This window comes from Morone saxatilis, unplaced genomic scaffold (genome assembly GCF_004916995.1).
Source record: "Morone saxatilis isolate NCDOM2014 unplaced genomic scaffold, NCSU_SB_2.0 Contig18, whole genome shotgun sequence".
Lineage (NCBI taxonomy): Eukaryota > Metazoa > Chordata > Actinopteri > Moronidae > Morone > Morone saxatilis.
Genome location: NW_023339740.1, coordinates 23,605,303 through 23,620,222, shown reverse-complemented (window position 1 = coordinate 23,620,222; position 14,920 = coordinate 23,605,303). Strand labels below are relative to the sequence as shown.

Sequence of the window (14,920 nt, the reverse complement as noted above, 5' to 3'; positions counted from 1 at the left end):
TGTATTGTGCAGGGTAGACATTGGCGCTACTTATTAAAGGTGGAGTCAATTTCTCCAAACCCCTTTCCCAGACTGTCTGGCCACAGCTGCAGTTGCCTGGTCTCACTGCTGCTTAAAGTGTCCTGGTTGTTCTGGTGCAGTGCTCTGTGTTCCCAGTTCCATTAACAGGCCTAGTCTTTCTCACTGGGGATGTGTCATTTAACATGTGCTTCAGGAACTTTGGAGTTCAGCTTCATTAGAAAGTCACAACCTCTGTCAAAGATGACTATTTTTTCCTCTTTCTCTCTTTCTCATGCTCTTTATCCTCTTATTAACTCCTTCCTTTATTCACTGAGTCGCTCAGTCTCTCAGCAACAGCTAGATTTTTTGATCATCTTTTTTTCTTTTGTTTCCAACAGAAAATCCAAGCATGATGAAAAACACACAGAATCCGAACAGTAAGTATTTCAGCCACAGAAATGACTATCTTTGAGTTTGTTTTCATTATAATGCATCTCATGATTCCTGCTGTATCGCTTGATCATCATATTTGCAGAGACACTGTATGTAATATGAGAACAAAATGTGATGCTGCTGTCTGTTCTGCCAGAAAATGTGTGCAGAATTCTGGCACTGATCAGAGAAGCAAATTCTTTGGGCTACTGTGGTTTCAACATTCAAAGTATTGACAGGTGGATGTTTCTCATTCTGTCCTGCATGCATTTTCCCAGAGAGACTGCGTGAGAGTGATTCACTCAGGATTAATCTTTGCCAATGTTCAGTAGCAGAAAGCAACAAGCCTCTTCCAATGACTAACCGAGCCTGTCACTTTTGGTTGACTGTGAGATTATTGGGGTTTCATATGTGCAGTAGTGGCTCATTTGCGGCTTCTGAGATTATCATATGTAAAGATGAAGGATTGTCAGGAGAAGCCGCAGGGCTGTGACAACAACCTTTCCATCTCTCCCTTTTTTCTGCCACTCCCTCTCTCTTTCTACTTCAATCTTTCTGTCTTTCCTCTCCTCTCTGACTTTTCATACTCACTTTCTGTCTCCCAATGCCAACCTCTCTTTCTGTTTCATACATTTCTGGTTCCTCTTTCCCCTTTTTACAACCTTATTATTTCCCTCTCTTTCACTTATTCTGTTCCCGCCCTTCCATCATATTTATATTTCCCACTTTTTCTCTTCAGCCTAGCTCACATTTTTAATGCAGATTGCAGGCACTCGGGCCTTATGGTCAGTGCAGATTATACTGTAATATAAAAAAAGTCCAATTCTGGGTAAAAAGCGAGAGTTTGGAGACTTGTCAGATGGGCTTCTGAAGTATGAAGTGGTCAAAGATTCACCAAGACCAAAATCAGATTGTGGCACTATAGAAATAGCAGTCAGAGTTTAGACACAGAGGTAGGAAAAACTGAATGAACCATAAAAGGAGTCTCTTGAACAAATCATATAGATTCGTTTATATAAGCAAGACTCCTAGCTTCATTTCCTTGAAGCTCAATGAGTGGTAATAAAATAGTGCAATTCAGCAGCATGTCTAGGTTAGTCCACGTAAGTGTGCAGTAATTAGTGATTAGTGAAAGAATCCTAAATGTTATTCTATGAAATGCATCAGTAATTTGCACTGAATGTAAATTGTAACTTCTCTACCATGAAGCAAGAATCAATAGAACACCTGTATTGTAATAGTTTTTTCCTTACAATGAGCTGCTGTTGATGAAGTGTAAAATGTATTTGAATGGTATAATTGGATAGAGTATAATCCCATGTGCATGTGTGTGACACCCATGTTTGTCCCAGCGAACAGTGTGAACAGCTTCCCAAGCAGATGGTAAGTGGAGCTGTCTTTAAGCTGAACTGCGCTAGTAAGATGAGATATGAACAGTCTTGTAGTCTGATATGGGTTTCACTCTTTTTCTCACTTTTTCCTCTATCCCACTTTAAAAACATTTAATTATTTGCCTCTCATTTTCTCCCACACTCAGTTTCTCTGTCTCTCTTCCTTTTGCTCTTTGTTTTTCCTCTCCCTCGTCCCTTCCCTTTCCCATCTCTACTAGTCATATCTTAGGGATGCAAATCTGAATATGCAAATGCTATGGTAAGCGCAGGAGCAGGTGTGTCACAGCAAGGACAGAATCAGGTCAGCATGGACACGGCGACATGCCTTGCATGCAAGTCAAATTGGTGTACAACATGGCCCCAAGAGGTCACGGCACGCGCGCCCAATTGCTTAATGGCTGAATACCCAACTCCTCGTCTGGTGCGAGTGGAGAGGACCACCCTTGTCAGTCAGTCAGGGCTGAAGCAGACAAGAAAACTACGTTTCCCACGAGAGGTTATATTCATTCATCTTTGTCAGAATTCCAGTCTCCTAGACAACTTGTCAAGTTGCACTGTATGGCAATGAACAAAATTTAAGACATGAGTGAAATTGAGGACAAAAATATTACATGTTCTCTGCCGCATAGTACTGTGCCTGTCAGACTATAGGTTGGTGAAAGCGTCAAAAGTTATGGATTGTCACCTTATTGTGGGCAATGCATCATCTTGGCTGAGACACGGTTGTGCAACCATAAAGTGAAATTCATTACAACTAACATAGTCTCAACTGATGGACTACTTTTCCACAGTGCCATGCAAAGATAAAGTAGGGTTTGTGCTTTACTTAAACCTTCTCTGAAGTCAAAGCAGTCATGTAGTCATATGAAAAAAAACATTATGTTTTCAACTGGCATTTTAGGTCCAGCACAACTGAGGTAGCGTCATCCTTTATTAAAAAGAGCACGTTGCCACAGAAATCATTCCCAGTTCAAATTCAGGTTGGCAGAAATTCACTGAGGTCTGAGCCAAAAACTGAAGGCAAACAGATGGCTGGGCGACTTGCATCTATGATTGTAGACTGGAAGGGGACCTCAGATGATGATCTTATGGTTGGATGAGTCCATTACAGAATGAGCTACTTATTGAGAAGATCCAGTTTTATTGTCTAATGTTGTGTGACTTGCATAAACCGAGTGGAATATGCTGTACACAAAATGTCAGTTTATATAGTCCTGTGGAGATTTACATTCATTAGGGTGCAGTTATAAAACCGTGACAGTTTAATTTAAACAATCCTGACAAACATGTGATCCAATTGTTTACTGATGTTTTATCATCCATACTCAGTGGATTGTATTACCTGATGGAGCCAACTGCTCCCAGATCAAATGTTGAGTCTAATGAGTCTGGTCACACCCCGATGTGGTCAGGCTCACATTGTGACTGTAGGCACAGTCCGAACAAACTGTTGGTTATGTCAGCAAAGCCACACCCACACTCAGTCACAACTTTCCTCCCACAACAGCTCCAATTCCACTGTCCTCTGTGTAAGGTATCCATGAGGGAGCTGCAGAAAACAATGGCAGTATAAAGCTGCTGTCTCTGCTGATCTCTCCTCTATAATCTGGTATCCCCGCTGTGGGCCTTAGAACAACAAGTCCAAAACATAAAAAAAATAAAACTAGGGCTTCACTCCTCATATCTCATTTTTATATCTGAGGCCTCTTCAAATATTGGGAAAGAAAGAGTATCTTTGTGTGTGTCTGAACTGCACCAGAAGCTATGTGGGGACATTTTTGGGTGCTGGTGTAGTTGTATCTCTATACAGTATATAGACATTGATGTCCTGCAGGATCCATATATGTTAACAATCTATCAATCTATCTTGTTGGTATATTCTGTACATACAACATCTTGCATGTCTGTCCATCTTAGAAGAGGGTTCCTTCCTCTGTTGCTCTTTTGGAGTTTTCTTCCATTTTTTCAAAAACTCCTTTAATGGGGAGATTTACTGTATTCAAATCAAGGGTTTAATGATAGAGTGTGTCCTATGCTGTACAGATTGTGAAGCCCCTTAAGGCAATTTGTGATTTGTGATATTGGGCTGCATAAAAATAAAAATAAAATTGACTTGACTGTATATCATTATTGTGCACTTCAAAGAACAGAAAGGTTGTATTGGTATCATTATCATTAGCATGACTGTCATCAAGTCATCACACCTCTAGTCCAAGTACCCAATATAGCAATGACCTCAGATAAATTATTATAAGAAAACAAGTTTGTCTTTATAATTAATAGATCAAAAATGGCATGCAAAAACAAATGTCTTACTTTATTGTGAAACATATTTGGCCATCTCAGGCACTGCTTTCGTGCCTGTGAGTCTTTGGTGGGTGACTTTAAAACCACCAATGAAAAGTACCAGGTAACTTCATTCTAAATCACATTCATTGCATTTGAATAGGTTTATGAGTCATACAAATTGGGATTTATCTATTATAATACTGTTTTTACAGTATGACTTCGCAGTGTGTCTCTGTCTGATCATCTGTTTCTTTGGTGTTTGTAGATGGAGCCTTCCGCGTGGACTTGCTCGGACTAACGTGGATGGCACTTGTCCTCACAGTGACAGTGGAACTGACGTGAAACCCCTAATCCAAGACACTCTCACACACACATACCCACACACATACTTCCCTTCTTACACAACATTCACACACACTTTCCACGAATCCTGCAAGCCTTCTCCAGTCATCAAGAGGCCCTCCATGCGTCAGTCGATCAGGAAACAGTGCCACCACAGGATGGCGCACCACTGTTTTTGTAACAAAATAATAATCAAGATAATGATATCAAAAGAACAACATGATGAACATGACAATAACCACCTCCTATATAGCCCTGCCCAGTTACACCTTTTTTGTTTCTTGTCCCACGTCTGCCTGTTGATCAATAAAATCAGTTGATTTGAAACGGAAAAGAAAAAAGCATTTGGATTTTATTTTGATGAGTCAAAATGTCATTGGTGTTGACTGAAATGTGAAAAGTGGAACTGGCTTAGGCTGTGCCACCATATCAACCACGCCCGTCTGTTACATGTCCTGGGATGCACCTGATTAGCAACAAGCTGATAAACCACGGGGGAACAAACACAGATGCTCCAAGAGAACATTCTTTTTTTATTAATATACAAGTATTCTTTTTTTCCTGATGGCTTGGAATGTAAGAGGATTTAAACGCATTGAGAAACTACAAAAAAAATCTCCTTTTTGAGTGTATTTTGTGTACATCAGTGTAAATATTGAAAATAATTAAAGAGGTTATATGGGTTATGGTGAGGGGTGGTTGCTGAGATAGTTGGAGTTTACACTTCTCCACCTTTGTTTGTATACTTCATTCAAAACTGTTTTCAGAGATAATTCTTGGCTGAAAGGACAAACACATTAACAGCCTTTCTGTTTCTCATTTGGGCTTTTTATATCTATATGGCAGGTCTACAAGGACAGAGTAAAAAAATTATCTAACATATGTCTGCTGTTTTGGGGTTGTGGTGCATGTGACGTTTGAAGATTCTTTCTCCTTTTGGTGTGTTGCAATTGACAGCACTGCAACTCATTGTCACTGGCCTGTAATCAAGTTATTTACTTGTGACATACTATCTTAAGTGACCTACATTGTGTACAATATGTAACTCTTACCCAGACATTTACAGTACTAGTAGGATCATTTTAGCCGCCATTCCAGGGAGGTGCTCACCTGAGGCAGCGTGTGTAAACAGGGTTGTTGCATTTGTTTCATTTCACCTGTATTAAAATGGAGAGATGATAAAACTTACAAGCCTTGACTTTACTTGTAACAATGTGTTCGACATGTTCAGTAGTGTACGTGCATATGCTTCCAGTCTTCTTTGATGCTGGGTCCAGGTAATATGCACTCTCCTGCATGTCTAGATTGTTGCAGGAATTGTTTACAATCTTTTATGATAACCTCACCGCGTATGGGGAATCTGAAGGACAGTCTGCATCGGCCGAGAGAATCAGACTCATTTTTATGCCTGCTCAAATACACGGTAGCTCCAAAAATGACTTTGTTTCAGATATTTCTGATTGTACTGACCCCAGCATGACTTGAAGGGGATTCCAACATTGCTGTTAACCATTTGCAGTTTGTACTCTTTCACTTGGTGAAGGGTAGCTTAATGCAGACTAATCCTGCATTTTTTGGACTTCACAAGAATTGCAATTTAAGCTATTCTAAGAACACAACATGTATTAAGGGATTAGGGTTTAAACCAGGTGGGAGGTAAGAGGAGACATTTTTAAAGCTTAGTCAAATAGAAAGGATAGACCTATCCTTTTGGGATTTTGGCTCACCTTGCCAAACTACAATCCATATTCCTGGATTTTGGAGATGAGAGCCGCATAGCACAAACATTATTAACAGACAGTCATATGCGCCTTGAATTAATTTTTTTTCGAGTGAGGGAAGCAAGGGGCACGAATCCTTGTCCACCCACTGTATAGCATTATAATTCAGCTATTATTTTAATTCAAGAGGCACTTTTGTGTTTTTTTTTTCTTTTTTCACTCACTTCACATTCAAGAGAGAAAAACAGGTCTATCACCATTTCTGAATGCATTAGAAACTGTACAAATTGTCTTTATATAATCATGATATAAATAGAAGTACATCATAACATGTGTGCATGTGTGTATGTGTGTGTGTGTGTGTGTGTGTGTGTGTGCATATGTGTATATGTGTATATTGTCCACAAATTAGTAGTATGTATGAACACATGTAACTTTTATAAAATTAATTAAAAAAATAGTTAAAAGCTGTTGTGGACAAAAAAAAAATCAGCCAATAAATATGACCCATTTAAATGTATGGTTTTATTACATTTTCTGCTGCAAAAAAAGAAAGAATTTCCTTTTTTAGCCATAGATGTGAAACATCTAATTGTTCCCTTCAGTGGTAATTGTCCTTAATTATAGGGACATCAGTGTGAAAACAAGAGCAAGCTTTTGTGTGCATCATTGTTTGCTCATTGTAAGTCAATGCTGTTTAGGTTTATTTGTGAGAAGGTTGGATGACCCTAACAGATAAAGTTTGAGCCACCTCAGCTTTGTAAGTTTTTGTCTTTTATTTCCTCAACAAATTGATGATTCAAGAAATGTGATGGTCACAAAATATTAAGCTTTATTGTTTTTTTTATTTAACTGACTACATCCCTCTTCTGCCTGCAATGCTTCACTAATCTGCGAAGTTATTACATAAAAAGCAGCAAACACCTGTTAAAAATGTATTTTCTGCCTTCTGTTCTTGTTCAGTCGGATGTTGCACACCAATCATGGATGGTACAAGAAGAGATGAAAGTGCCACCATACAACAATGCACATGGCTCACAATCATGTTTTTTTTTTTCAGCAGTGTTCTGAATAGTTTACCTGAGCTAGGATCAATGGTGAGGATAAGAAGCTGACTCTTTGGCCCATATGTGAATTATTCAGTAGTCAACCATGCTTGCAGAATCCAGTTTCCTTTGTGTCGTCTGCAACAGGCTCAGCTATCGGATGACCAAACAGCGTACATGTCAGCTAGGAGACCCGACACACCCTCTATATGCCTCTCTGTGCGATGGAACATTAAAATGCTCTACAGAGTGCTATTAAAATAAACACAGTTCTGTTGTTGACAACAGCCCCACTCAAGTGTGTTATCAGCAACACAAATGACAGCCTGACAGCGGCAACTGAGTGACATGGCTCCCATGTGACAAAGATGTATGTTTGCATCTCAGTATAGTGTATAGAAATTAATGACAGTCAGGTTTCTCTGTAGACACTCTTTCCATCTGGCATTCTTCAGACAGTTATCTGTATTATTTACAATTCTATGTTTTTATAATACCAAGTGACTGCCTGCCATTTTGTTGTTCGACAGAAATGTTCAGCTTCTCTTAGAGTGAGTAATTTAAGCATCTGTGCTGGCACAGAAAAGGACCTTTGATCTGTGGCATGGCTGTGCAAACAGATGTATCCTGGTTATTAAGTATTTGATAAATGTCACCTATCATCTCTCCCCACCCCTTATTCAAACCATGTTTTCCTCCTGCTGCTCTAGCCGTGTGTTAGAGCAAGTTAAGGAGTGTGATCTATCATAATATTTGTACGGACATTTTCGGAAATTGGCATAATAAAGCATGACCTGAACCACTCCTGCTCACGTAAACACTGAGGTAAAGATGCAACAACAAGAAGATAGCTCAAACAAAGTTAGGATCAGAGTGTATTCAGAAGGTTATTTACTGGAGTTCTTAGATGACATTTGGATAGTTATGGGAAAAGCTTGGGTGAGTCAACAAATTGCATAAGCAAATATTGATCTCTGTATTTACATATTCTGTGTGTGGTTATTGAATCCGCATCTGACTTGCCACAGGTGGTGCATGATAAATGCCCCGCCTCTACAGAGCCAGGGATGCAAATAGTGACTCTGCAGGTGTCATTTTACACTTGATCCTTTGGACAAGAGGTGCAGTCATCAGATCACAGCAGCTCTCTTACAATGAAAACCAGACAGCGTGCTACCGTCAGCTGAGACGCACTGACAATAACATTCAATAGGATCAGTGAACCAATCGTTGCCACCATCACTGCTACAGCTATGCCCATTGCAGATCTTTTGGGAGTCCAGTTCGACATGCAGCTGCTGTTGAAACTGAGTCTCTCTGTGGCTGCGGTGCTGCTGGTTTCTTGGGCCTACAGGTTCTACAGCTCCAGGGATGCAAAGAAAATTCCAGTCTGTGTCAAAGACAACAAAGAGCCAGAAAATGCAACCTGCCAAAACTGCAAGACAACACTACGATTTCAAGACTCACCAAAACATGACACAGATGATGGGGGCAAGCAACTCAGACCCTCGCACACAGACTCAGCTACTGATGACCTGACATCTGACAGCACCAAGGAAACGGCAGCAGAAGCTTGTCCACGCCAAGGTGAAAAGAGTGAGGATGCCTTTAATATGTCATATAGTGACCAACATATCAGCTTGAAAGGAGAGATACTCACTCATCAGAAGCAGGCAAAGGTTTCCACCAGTAATATTTCATTTGGCTCTGCTTTGAACCTTCCTCGTGCAACAGAGAGTGGGATGGTCAGTACAACGGGCCGCCGCTCCCCTTGCTTTTTGCAGAAGCTGGAGGGCAGTGTGGGTGTGGGCAGGGAGTTAAGGCAGGACTTGGAGCGCCAGGGGGCCTACTCCAGCTTCCTCTCCAAGGCAGAGATCAAAGTGAAGGATGCTAACGTGGTACTGGAAGGAACAGGAGACCAGATTGTGCGCGGAAAGATATATGATTATTATGTTGAGTCTTCCTCTCACTCGATTACAGACTCAAATACTGTGCTGGGTCAGTTTGAGAGAAACTGTGAGTCGCAGCCAGTGGAGTTTGGAAGTCATGGCAGCAGCCTCACAGAATCTCCTTCCTCCCTGAGCCCCATCATTATGCGTGATCTGGTTTTACCACAAAGCACTGCTGAGGATCCCTCCACACTTGGAAACCTCAAGCTGAGGCACCCTGCAAGGCCTGTACTCCTACGCAAGGAGAGCTATCTGTCTGCAGCTGAGCAGTCTGAGCTTTCCATCCCCTTTCTAACATCAAGAGCCTCAACTCCAATGACTAACTCTCCAGCCTCAACCAGCGATACCATCTATGTTCACACTATGATCTTTAGCTCTACAGACAGCAAAGATCTTAATATGAGGGAGAGGGCAGATCTAGAGACTGTAGCAGGGGCTCCATTTTTACACCTTCCAGCAAAAATTCTTAACAGCACAGATTTGGAAAGCTTGAAGAGTAAACTTGATCTGGGTAACTGTTTGGAGACACTGTATCTGGCCAAGAAACATGGCCAGCCCGCTGTGCAGCAAGCAGCCCTGGGAGTCATGTCAGACAACTACCTCCAGGTGCTCAGGGACCCCAACCTTTATGGGCGGCTAATGGCTGGTGAGCGGGAACAAATCCAGAAGCAGAGAATGAGAGGGAGAAGGTTCGTCATGGTGGCAGATATGGACCCTCAAGACTGGGCAAGGAACACAGGAGGGCCGACAGCAGAAACAGAGCAGAGGAGGACATCCAGTGCAGTGTACTATTATGATGACTACAAAGACACCTGGCATACACTCTGCCTGATCCCACAGGAGGTCATCTCTAAAGCCTGTGCCATGTGCACAATGGATAACTACTTATTTGTGACAGTGGGCTGCCAAGGCACAGACAGAGAAATGACACCCTCAAAGCAAGTGTTTTGCTACAATCCTTTGACATCCATTTGGAAGGAGATCAGTCCTATGAATGAAGCCAGGCCCCGCTGCAAACTGGCAGCTCTCGAGGGCTACATCTACGCCATCGGAGGGGAGTGCCTCTCCTCAGTGGAGCGCTATGACCCACGTTTGGACAGATGGACATTTGTGGCTCCACTGCCTAATGATACATTTGCTGTGGCACATCACGTCACAGTGTGCAATGGAGAGCTTTTTGTTTCTGGGGGAACACTTAGATATATCTTACTGCGCTACAGCCCCAAAACCAACACCTGGAGGCCAAGTCTGTTAGTAGGTAGCAAAGACAGAACTGCAGATATGGTAGCTGTGGGGAGATTTTTGTATCGGTTTGATGTTAACCCACTGCTGGGTGTCAGTGTATATCGCTACCATACAGTAGCTCGACTGTGGTATGAGTGCAGCTCCAAACGGCTTCTGCGCTGCCCTGCCTTCCAGTGTGTCACGATGGATGACACAATCTATTGTGTCAGCCGCCAGTTCACCATGAAGTTTGAGGCTGATGAGATCTCTCCTGCTTTCATAGATGAGAATTTGAGTGTCCTCTCTGCAGCGAAGGGCATACTTTTCCCCTTTGTCCTTTCACTCCCTGATAAGAAGCCTCGGCAGACTAGTGTGTAATGAGGACTCAGTTTTCCATTGATGATAAGATTAGGTGGTGATGGAGTATCTCTACAAGAGCATGTGTTACATCAAGTTTCTTGTTGACTTACTGGGTTTTTCTTCCATGTTTATGTCCAACCCAGCCCAACCCCAAATGTTATTGCAAAATTGTAACCACTGTGTTGTCATTTATTTGACATGTTACTAAGATCACCTTTACACACAGCTTCTGTTTCTGGAACTAATTTGTTTTGTTGGATTGGCTATTGCACAAGGAAATGTGTGTTTTTTATGTCTCGGTCCTTTGCAGTAGATGTAATATATTAGACTCTTAATGGTAGTCAAACTACTGTTTCCTTAGATTTATGCAGGATGTGCTGCCATGTAAACTGTTTGCTTCTTTGATTTGCCACTCCTTCCTGCCATTAAGTTAGTTTTATATCATCCCAGATGCTTAACCTCTTTAGCTGTAAAGATAATTCATAAGAGTAAATGAGTTCATTCAACTCTAACATATTACAGAGAATGGGAAACATAGTGATAATGTATCACTGCTCCACTGTGTAGGGCACAAATATAACTTACACAATGGCCTGGATACAATGCAATTATCTACAGTTGCTCTTTAAATATGACAGGGTGTAAATGGTTTTGTCATGCAATATAAATAGGTAAACTCCTAAAAGCATTTGTCACTACTTTTGAAACTCCTCTAACACTCAGATTATATAATTATAATTTTAGTCACTCTTCACTGGTAGCCATTTGTTTAAATTTTGACTTGCTGGATTTTTTTGTTAATTGTACCAAATTATCTCTTTGTTTTGTCATCTATTGTTTCATAAACATCAAAGAAATATATGAATTTGTCATTCATTGCATGTTAATCCACAATTAATGGTATTAGGCCAAATGTCTATTCCAGTATTTGTGTGATAATGATATAACAATATAACCAATGATAGAATAGCAAAGGAACAATCTATGTGGTTTATTTTTAAAGTGTTGAGCAATTCAATTAACAATGGAAATATGCATAAGAATTATACAAATATTAAATCGTTTGCTCATTTACAATAAAAATCTTTCAATGTACAGAGGACTTTAAAAAACACACTGACAGGTTTCAGACAGTGACATGCTGCTATAGCACCATCATGTGGCTCACAAGGAAAACACAACAGCGCTTTGGGTGAGCCATGCTGAGCTCCAGACTTCCCACAACACAGAGGCGTCATGTGACACAAAGGCATCAGCAGCACAGTAGAGTGACTAACTAGCTAACAGTAGGTGAAACAGAGCGCTTCAGTTGCATTGAAAGGCAGCAGGCAGGCGGGGTAAAGGGAGGCAGCCGCAGATGGTTGACCATCAAACATAAGCATCTTTGATTCTTCCTAATTAAACACTTTGATTCCCTGTAACTAAACACCTAATGGAATGGCGCTTAGACGCGTCCCTTCAGATGTTGCCTTGGATGACTCATGGCTTCTGGTTTGCCTCAGTACCCAGGTTAGCTCTGGCATCAACAATTTTTTTTGTCTTTCTTTTATTTTTTCCACAGAGTATCTAGGGTAATACTAACAGCCCATTCTGAGTTCCAGATATTAACTGTACAGAGAGAGGAAGAATTTGCATGTAATTATCCCTGTGGAAGGGCGAACATAATTCATAGCCCACTCCTTTCTCCTTCTCGCACACACACATATTCACATATATACACATAAACACTGAAACCACTCACCATACAACACACAGTAAACCTACAGTAGTCCTCATAATGAGAATCATGTTTAATTTTTTTAATTCCTTTTGATTTCCCAAATGGTCTGCTCTGTAATTTTTTTTCCATGCAGCTGACTTATAAAAAAGAGGAACCACAAAGCAGCACCACTTTGATCAAGGCTTCTAAATTAACAAGGAGCATGTGAGGCAATTCAAGAACCACAGTGTTGTCTGTGAGCCTGCTGTGATTGTGGACGTAGACTGAAACGAGGATCTGGGATTTGTAGTAGCGAGCACCGTCTCAGATCCAGGTCTTTGTTGCTGTGATTGGCTGCATGAAGGTGGCTGGAGAGCATGCGTGAAGCCCTGGCAAAGCGGCTCTGGCAGAAGGTATTAAGTGGGTGCCTCTGGTATTCTGACCTGTACACAGTCAGTGACGGGAGGTGTGACTGCTGCTTTTCCAAACGGTGCTTTGTGGACTGCAATGGGCCAAAGTTGGTTGGAATGGCTGTAAATGAACACAGAAGAGAAAGTTAACTGCCATGTTACTGCAGCCATTAATTACACTGGTGACTGATTTGGAACAATAAATGGCATTTGGGGCCACACAGATTTAATTGTTCATGAGCACAACTGCTGATGTGTTTTGTCCATGCAAAATTTAATGCACTAAGCTATGTTTGCTCTACACTCATAGCACTCTTGTGTGGATGGTTTAATATATCCTTTCCCATGTATAATCTGTGCCTTTAGCCAGTGGTGGCATGGAATTTTAAACTGTGATCTTACCAGAAATTGGCCGGTCAGACCTCTCAGGCTGCCATGTCAAGCTGTCTGGATGCCAGGGTCGCAGAGTGGGCAAAGTATTGGTGTGCTTATGCCCATAGCTCTCTTGATACTGCGTGACTAAGTAATGAGAGGATGGTGGGTCACGGTGGGCAAATAACAGCTTGGATGGAAGCCCCTGGAAGACAATACACAGTAGTCTCGACATAGCCTGTATGCATTGGCCTTCGCTGGATTAAGATATAGAGGGCATGGCCTATTCTATTAGAATAATCTTCAAAAGACTTGCTATGTGACAGCAGCAAATTGCTCTAACTAGCCTTTAAGTGCCCAGTAGGACTGATGATTTTACACATTTTTCATGACTGCTGAGTCTGACCAGAAACTTGCTTTCATAAAGAGTTTTATCACAAGACTTTATCTTGGCTGTCAGTATTATGCAGAAGTGGCCACAATCTGGAGAAGAAAGCCCTGACTTGCAGGGCTGTGACAGGCATTCAATTGGTGTTAATGCCATGAATGACCAGTTAAAGGCTGACCTCAGCTCTCAGCAGGGCAGATCTTCTCTCAAAGACGTCTGGCTTGGAGTCACGGTGGGGCCGGTAGTCTACACGATTGGTGCTGTTGGCTGTCTCTGGCTCCCGAATGAACTATGTTGGACAGGATAAACAGACATCGCAAAGAGGAGTGAGGAGGGGGGATATACAGGGACTTGAGCAATGAGCCCAGCGCAAGGATCAGCAAAGCTCACACTTCACTATCGATCTGCACTGTTGTACAGTATTTCTTAAGTCATTTCTCCTCTCAGATCCTGAACCAGCAGCCTGTGGCCGAACCTCACGTCAATGCAATTAGTCTCCAGCTCTAGCCTCTCCCACCAGGAGGCTGTGCTGATGTAGCTGAACTGAGGCTGCCTAATCACTTTGCTATAGATTTGACTACCAACTGAGGTGCTACAAAACTCTTGGCAGGCTGCCATTGGTATGGCATTATGTTTTGGATCTGCAGCATGAAAAGGCATACATAGTCTGTGTTCAGACATTCAATTCAAGTTGTATGCTTAAATCAGAACATCTTATTGTCATACTGGAACACAAGTGAAATAGACAATAAGCAAACAAAATGCCTACCTGTAGTCTTTCTTCCGCCCAGTTGCCTAGTAGCACCTTGTTTGCATACTTTTGCTCTATTCTCCAGCCGGTTTGAGTCCATTTATCCTGCGCCGTCCCTGCTTGGTTCATGTTTTGCCAGGTACCAAACGTACCTAAATCTCAATCCCTGTTAGAACATGGTCAGCTAGTCAGACAAATAGCATGTCGGTGGTTTAAGCTGGCCCCATAATGGCACAGGCAGTGGAGAGGAAATCGAAGAGCTCCGTTGCTATGGATACAGCAAACACTGAAAAGGAAGGCAAGCAGAGTATCCTGGAAGCAAATAGGAGATGTCTTACATCTGTGTTAAAAGGAAATACATTCCTTAAGGCTAGGGCATGACATTTACCTTTTGGCAGTATTCTCTATATTGTTAAAACGGTGCCAGAAACTGTTTATACACTTTGTGTCCTCAGGCTACTGTTCATTTTTGGAATAAAACAGGTTTTGTGTATAGATTTGTGTGGGGTTATTTGTCTTCTGTGAACACTATACTTTTAATGAAGA

General features: G+C 41.6%; 3 protein-coding genes across 3 annotated transcripts in view; 2 read left to right on the top strand and 1 right to left on the bottom strand.

Moving 5' to 3' along the window:
- igsf21a (immunoglobin superfamily, member 21a) overlaps positions 1–5,582 on the top strand; it is a 159,786-nt gene extending 154,204 nt beyond the window's left edge. The window contains exons 9-10 of the mRNA XM_035661267.1: positions 399–437; positions 4,378–5,582. Of these exons, the coding sequence (XP_035517160.1) occupies positions 399–437; positions 4,378–4,454 (116 nt within the window). The 3' untranslated portion in view covers positions 4,455–5,582. The remainder of the gene's footprint in view (positions 1–398; positions 438–4,377) is intronic.
- A 2,812-nt stretch (positions 5,583–8,394) lies between these two features.
- Positions 8,395–11,556, top strand: klhdc7a (kelch domain containing 7A). The gene is made up of 2 exons (XM_035662318.1): positions 8,395–8,808; positions 8,956–11,556. Exons 1-2 carry the CDS (start codon positions 8,475–8,477, stop codon positions 10,770–10,772), a joined length of 2,151 nt encoding a protein of 716 aa, XP_035518211.1. The 5' UTR covers positions 8,395–8,474; the 3' UTR covers positions 10,773–11,556.
- A 591-nt stretch (positions 11,557–12,147) lies between these two features.
- On the bottom strand, positions 12,148–14,696 carry cunh1orf158 (chromosome unknown C1orf158 homolog). The gene is made up of 4 exons (XM_035662320.1): positions 14,393–14,696; positions 13,802–13,912; positions 13,266–13,440; positions 12,148–12,984 (listed from the first exon to the last, which is right to left on the bottom strand). Exons 1-4 carry the CDS (start codon positions 14,501–14,503, stop codon positions 12,689–12,691), a joined length of 693 nt encoding a protein of 230 aa, XP_035518213.1. The 5' UTR covers positions 14,504–14,696; the 3' UTR covers positions 12,148–12,688.
- Between the last annotated feature and the right edge of the window lie 224 nt (positions 14,697–14,920).

Excerpts from the sequence above, each read along its gene's own strand:
- klhdc7a (XM_035662318.1), top strand. The coding sequence starts at position 8,475 with ATGCCCATTGCAGATCTTTTGGGAGTCCAGTTCGACATGCAGCTGCTG. Across the intron at positions 8,809-8,955 it reads AGAAGCTTGTCCACGCCAAG|AGAGTGGGATGGTCAGTACA; the intron begins GTGAAAAGAGTG and ends CTCGTGCAACAG.
- cunh1orf158 (XM_035662320.1), bottom strand. The coding sequence starts at position 14,503 with ATGAACCAAGCAGGGACGGCGCAGGATAAATGGACTCAAACCGGCTGG. Across the intron at positions 13,913-14,392 it reads GGGCGGAAGAAAGACTACAG|TTCATTCGGGAGCCAGAGAC; the intron begins GTAGGCATTTTG and ends TGTCCAACATAG. Across the intron at positions 13,441-13,801 it reads CTGCCCTGCTGAGAGCTGAG|GGGCTTCCATCCAAGCTGTT; the intron begins GTCAGCCTTTAA and ends ATTGTCTTCCAG.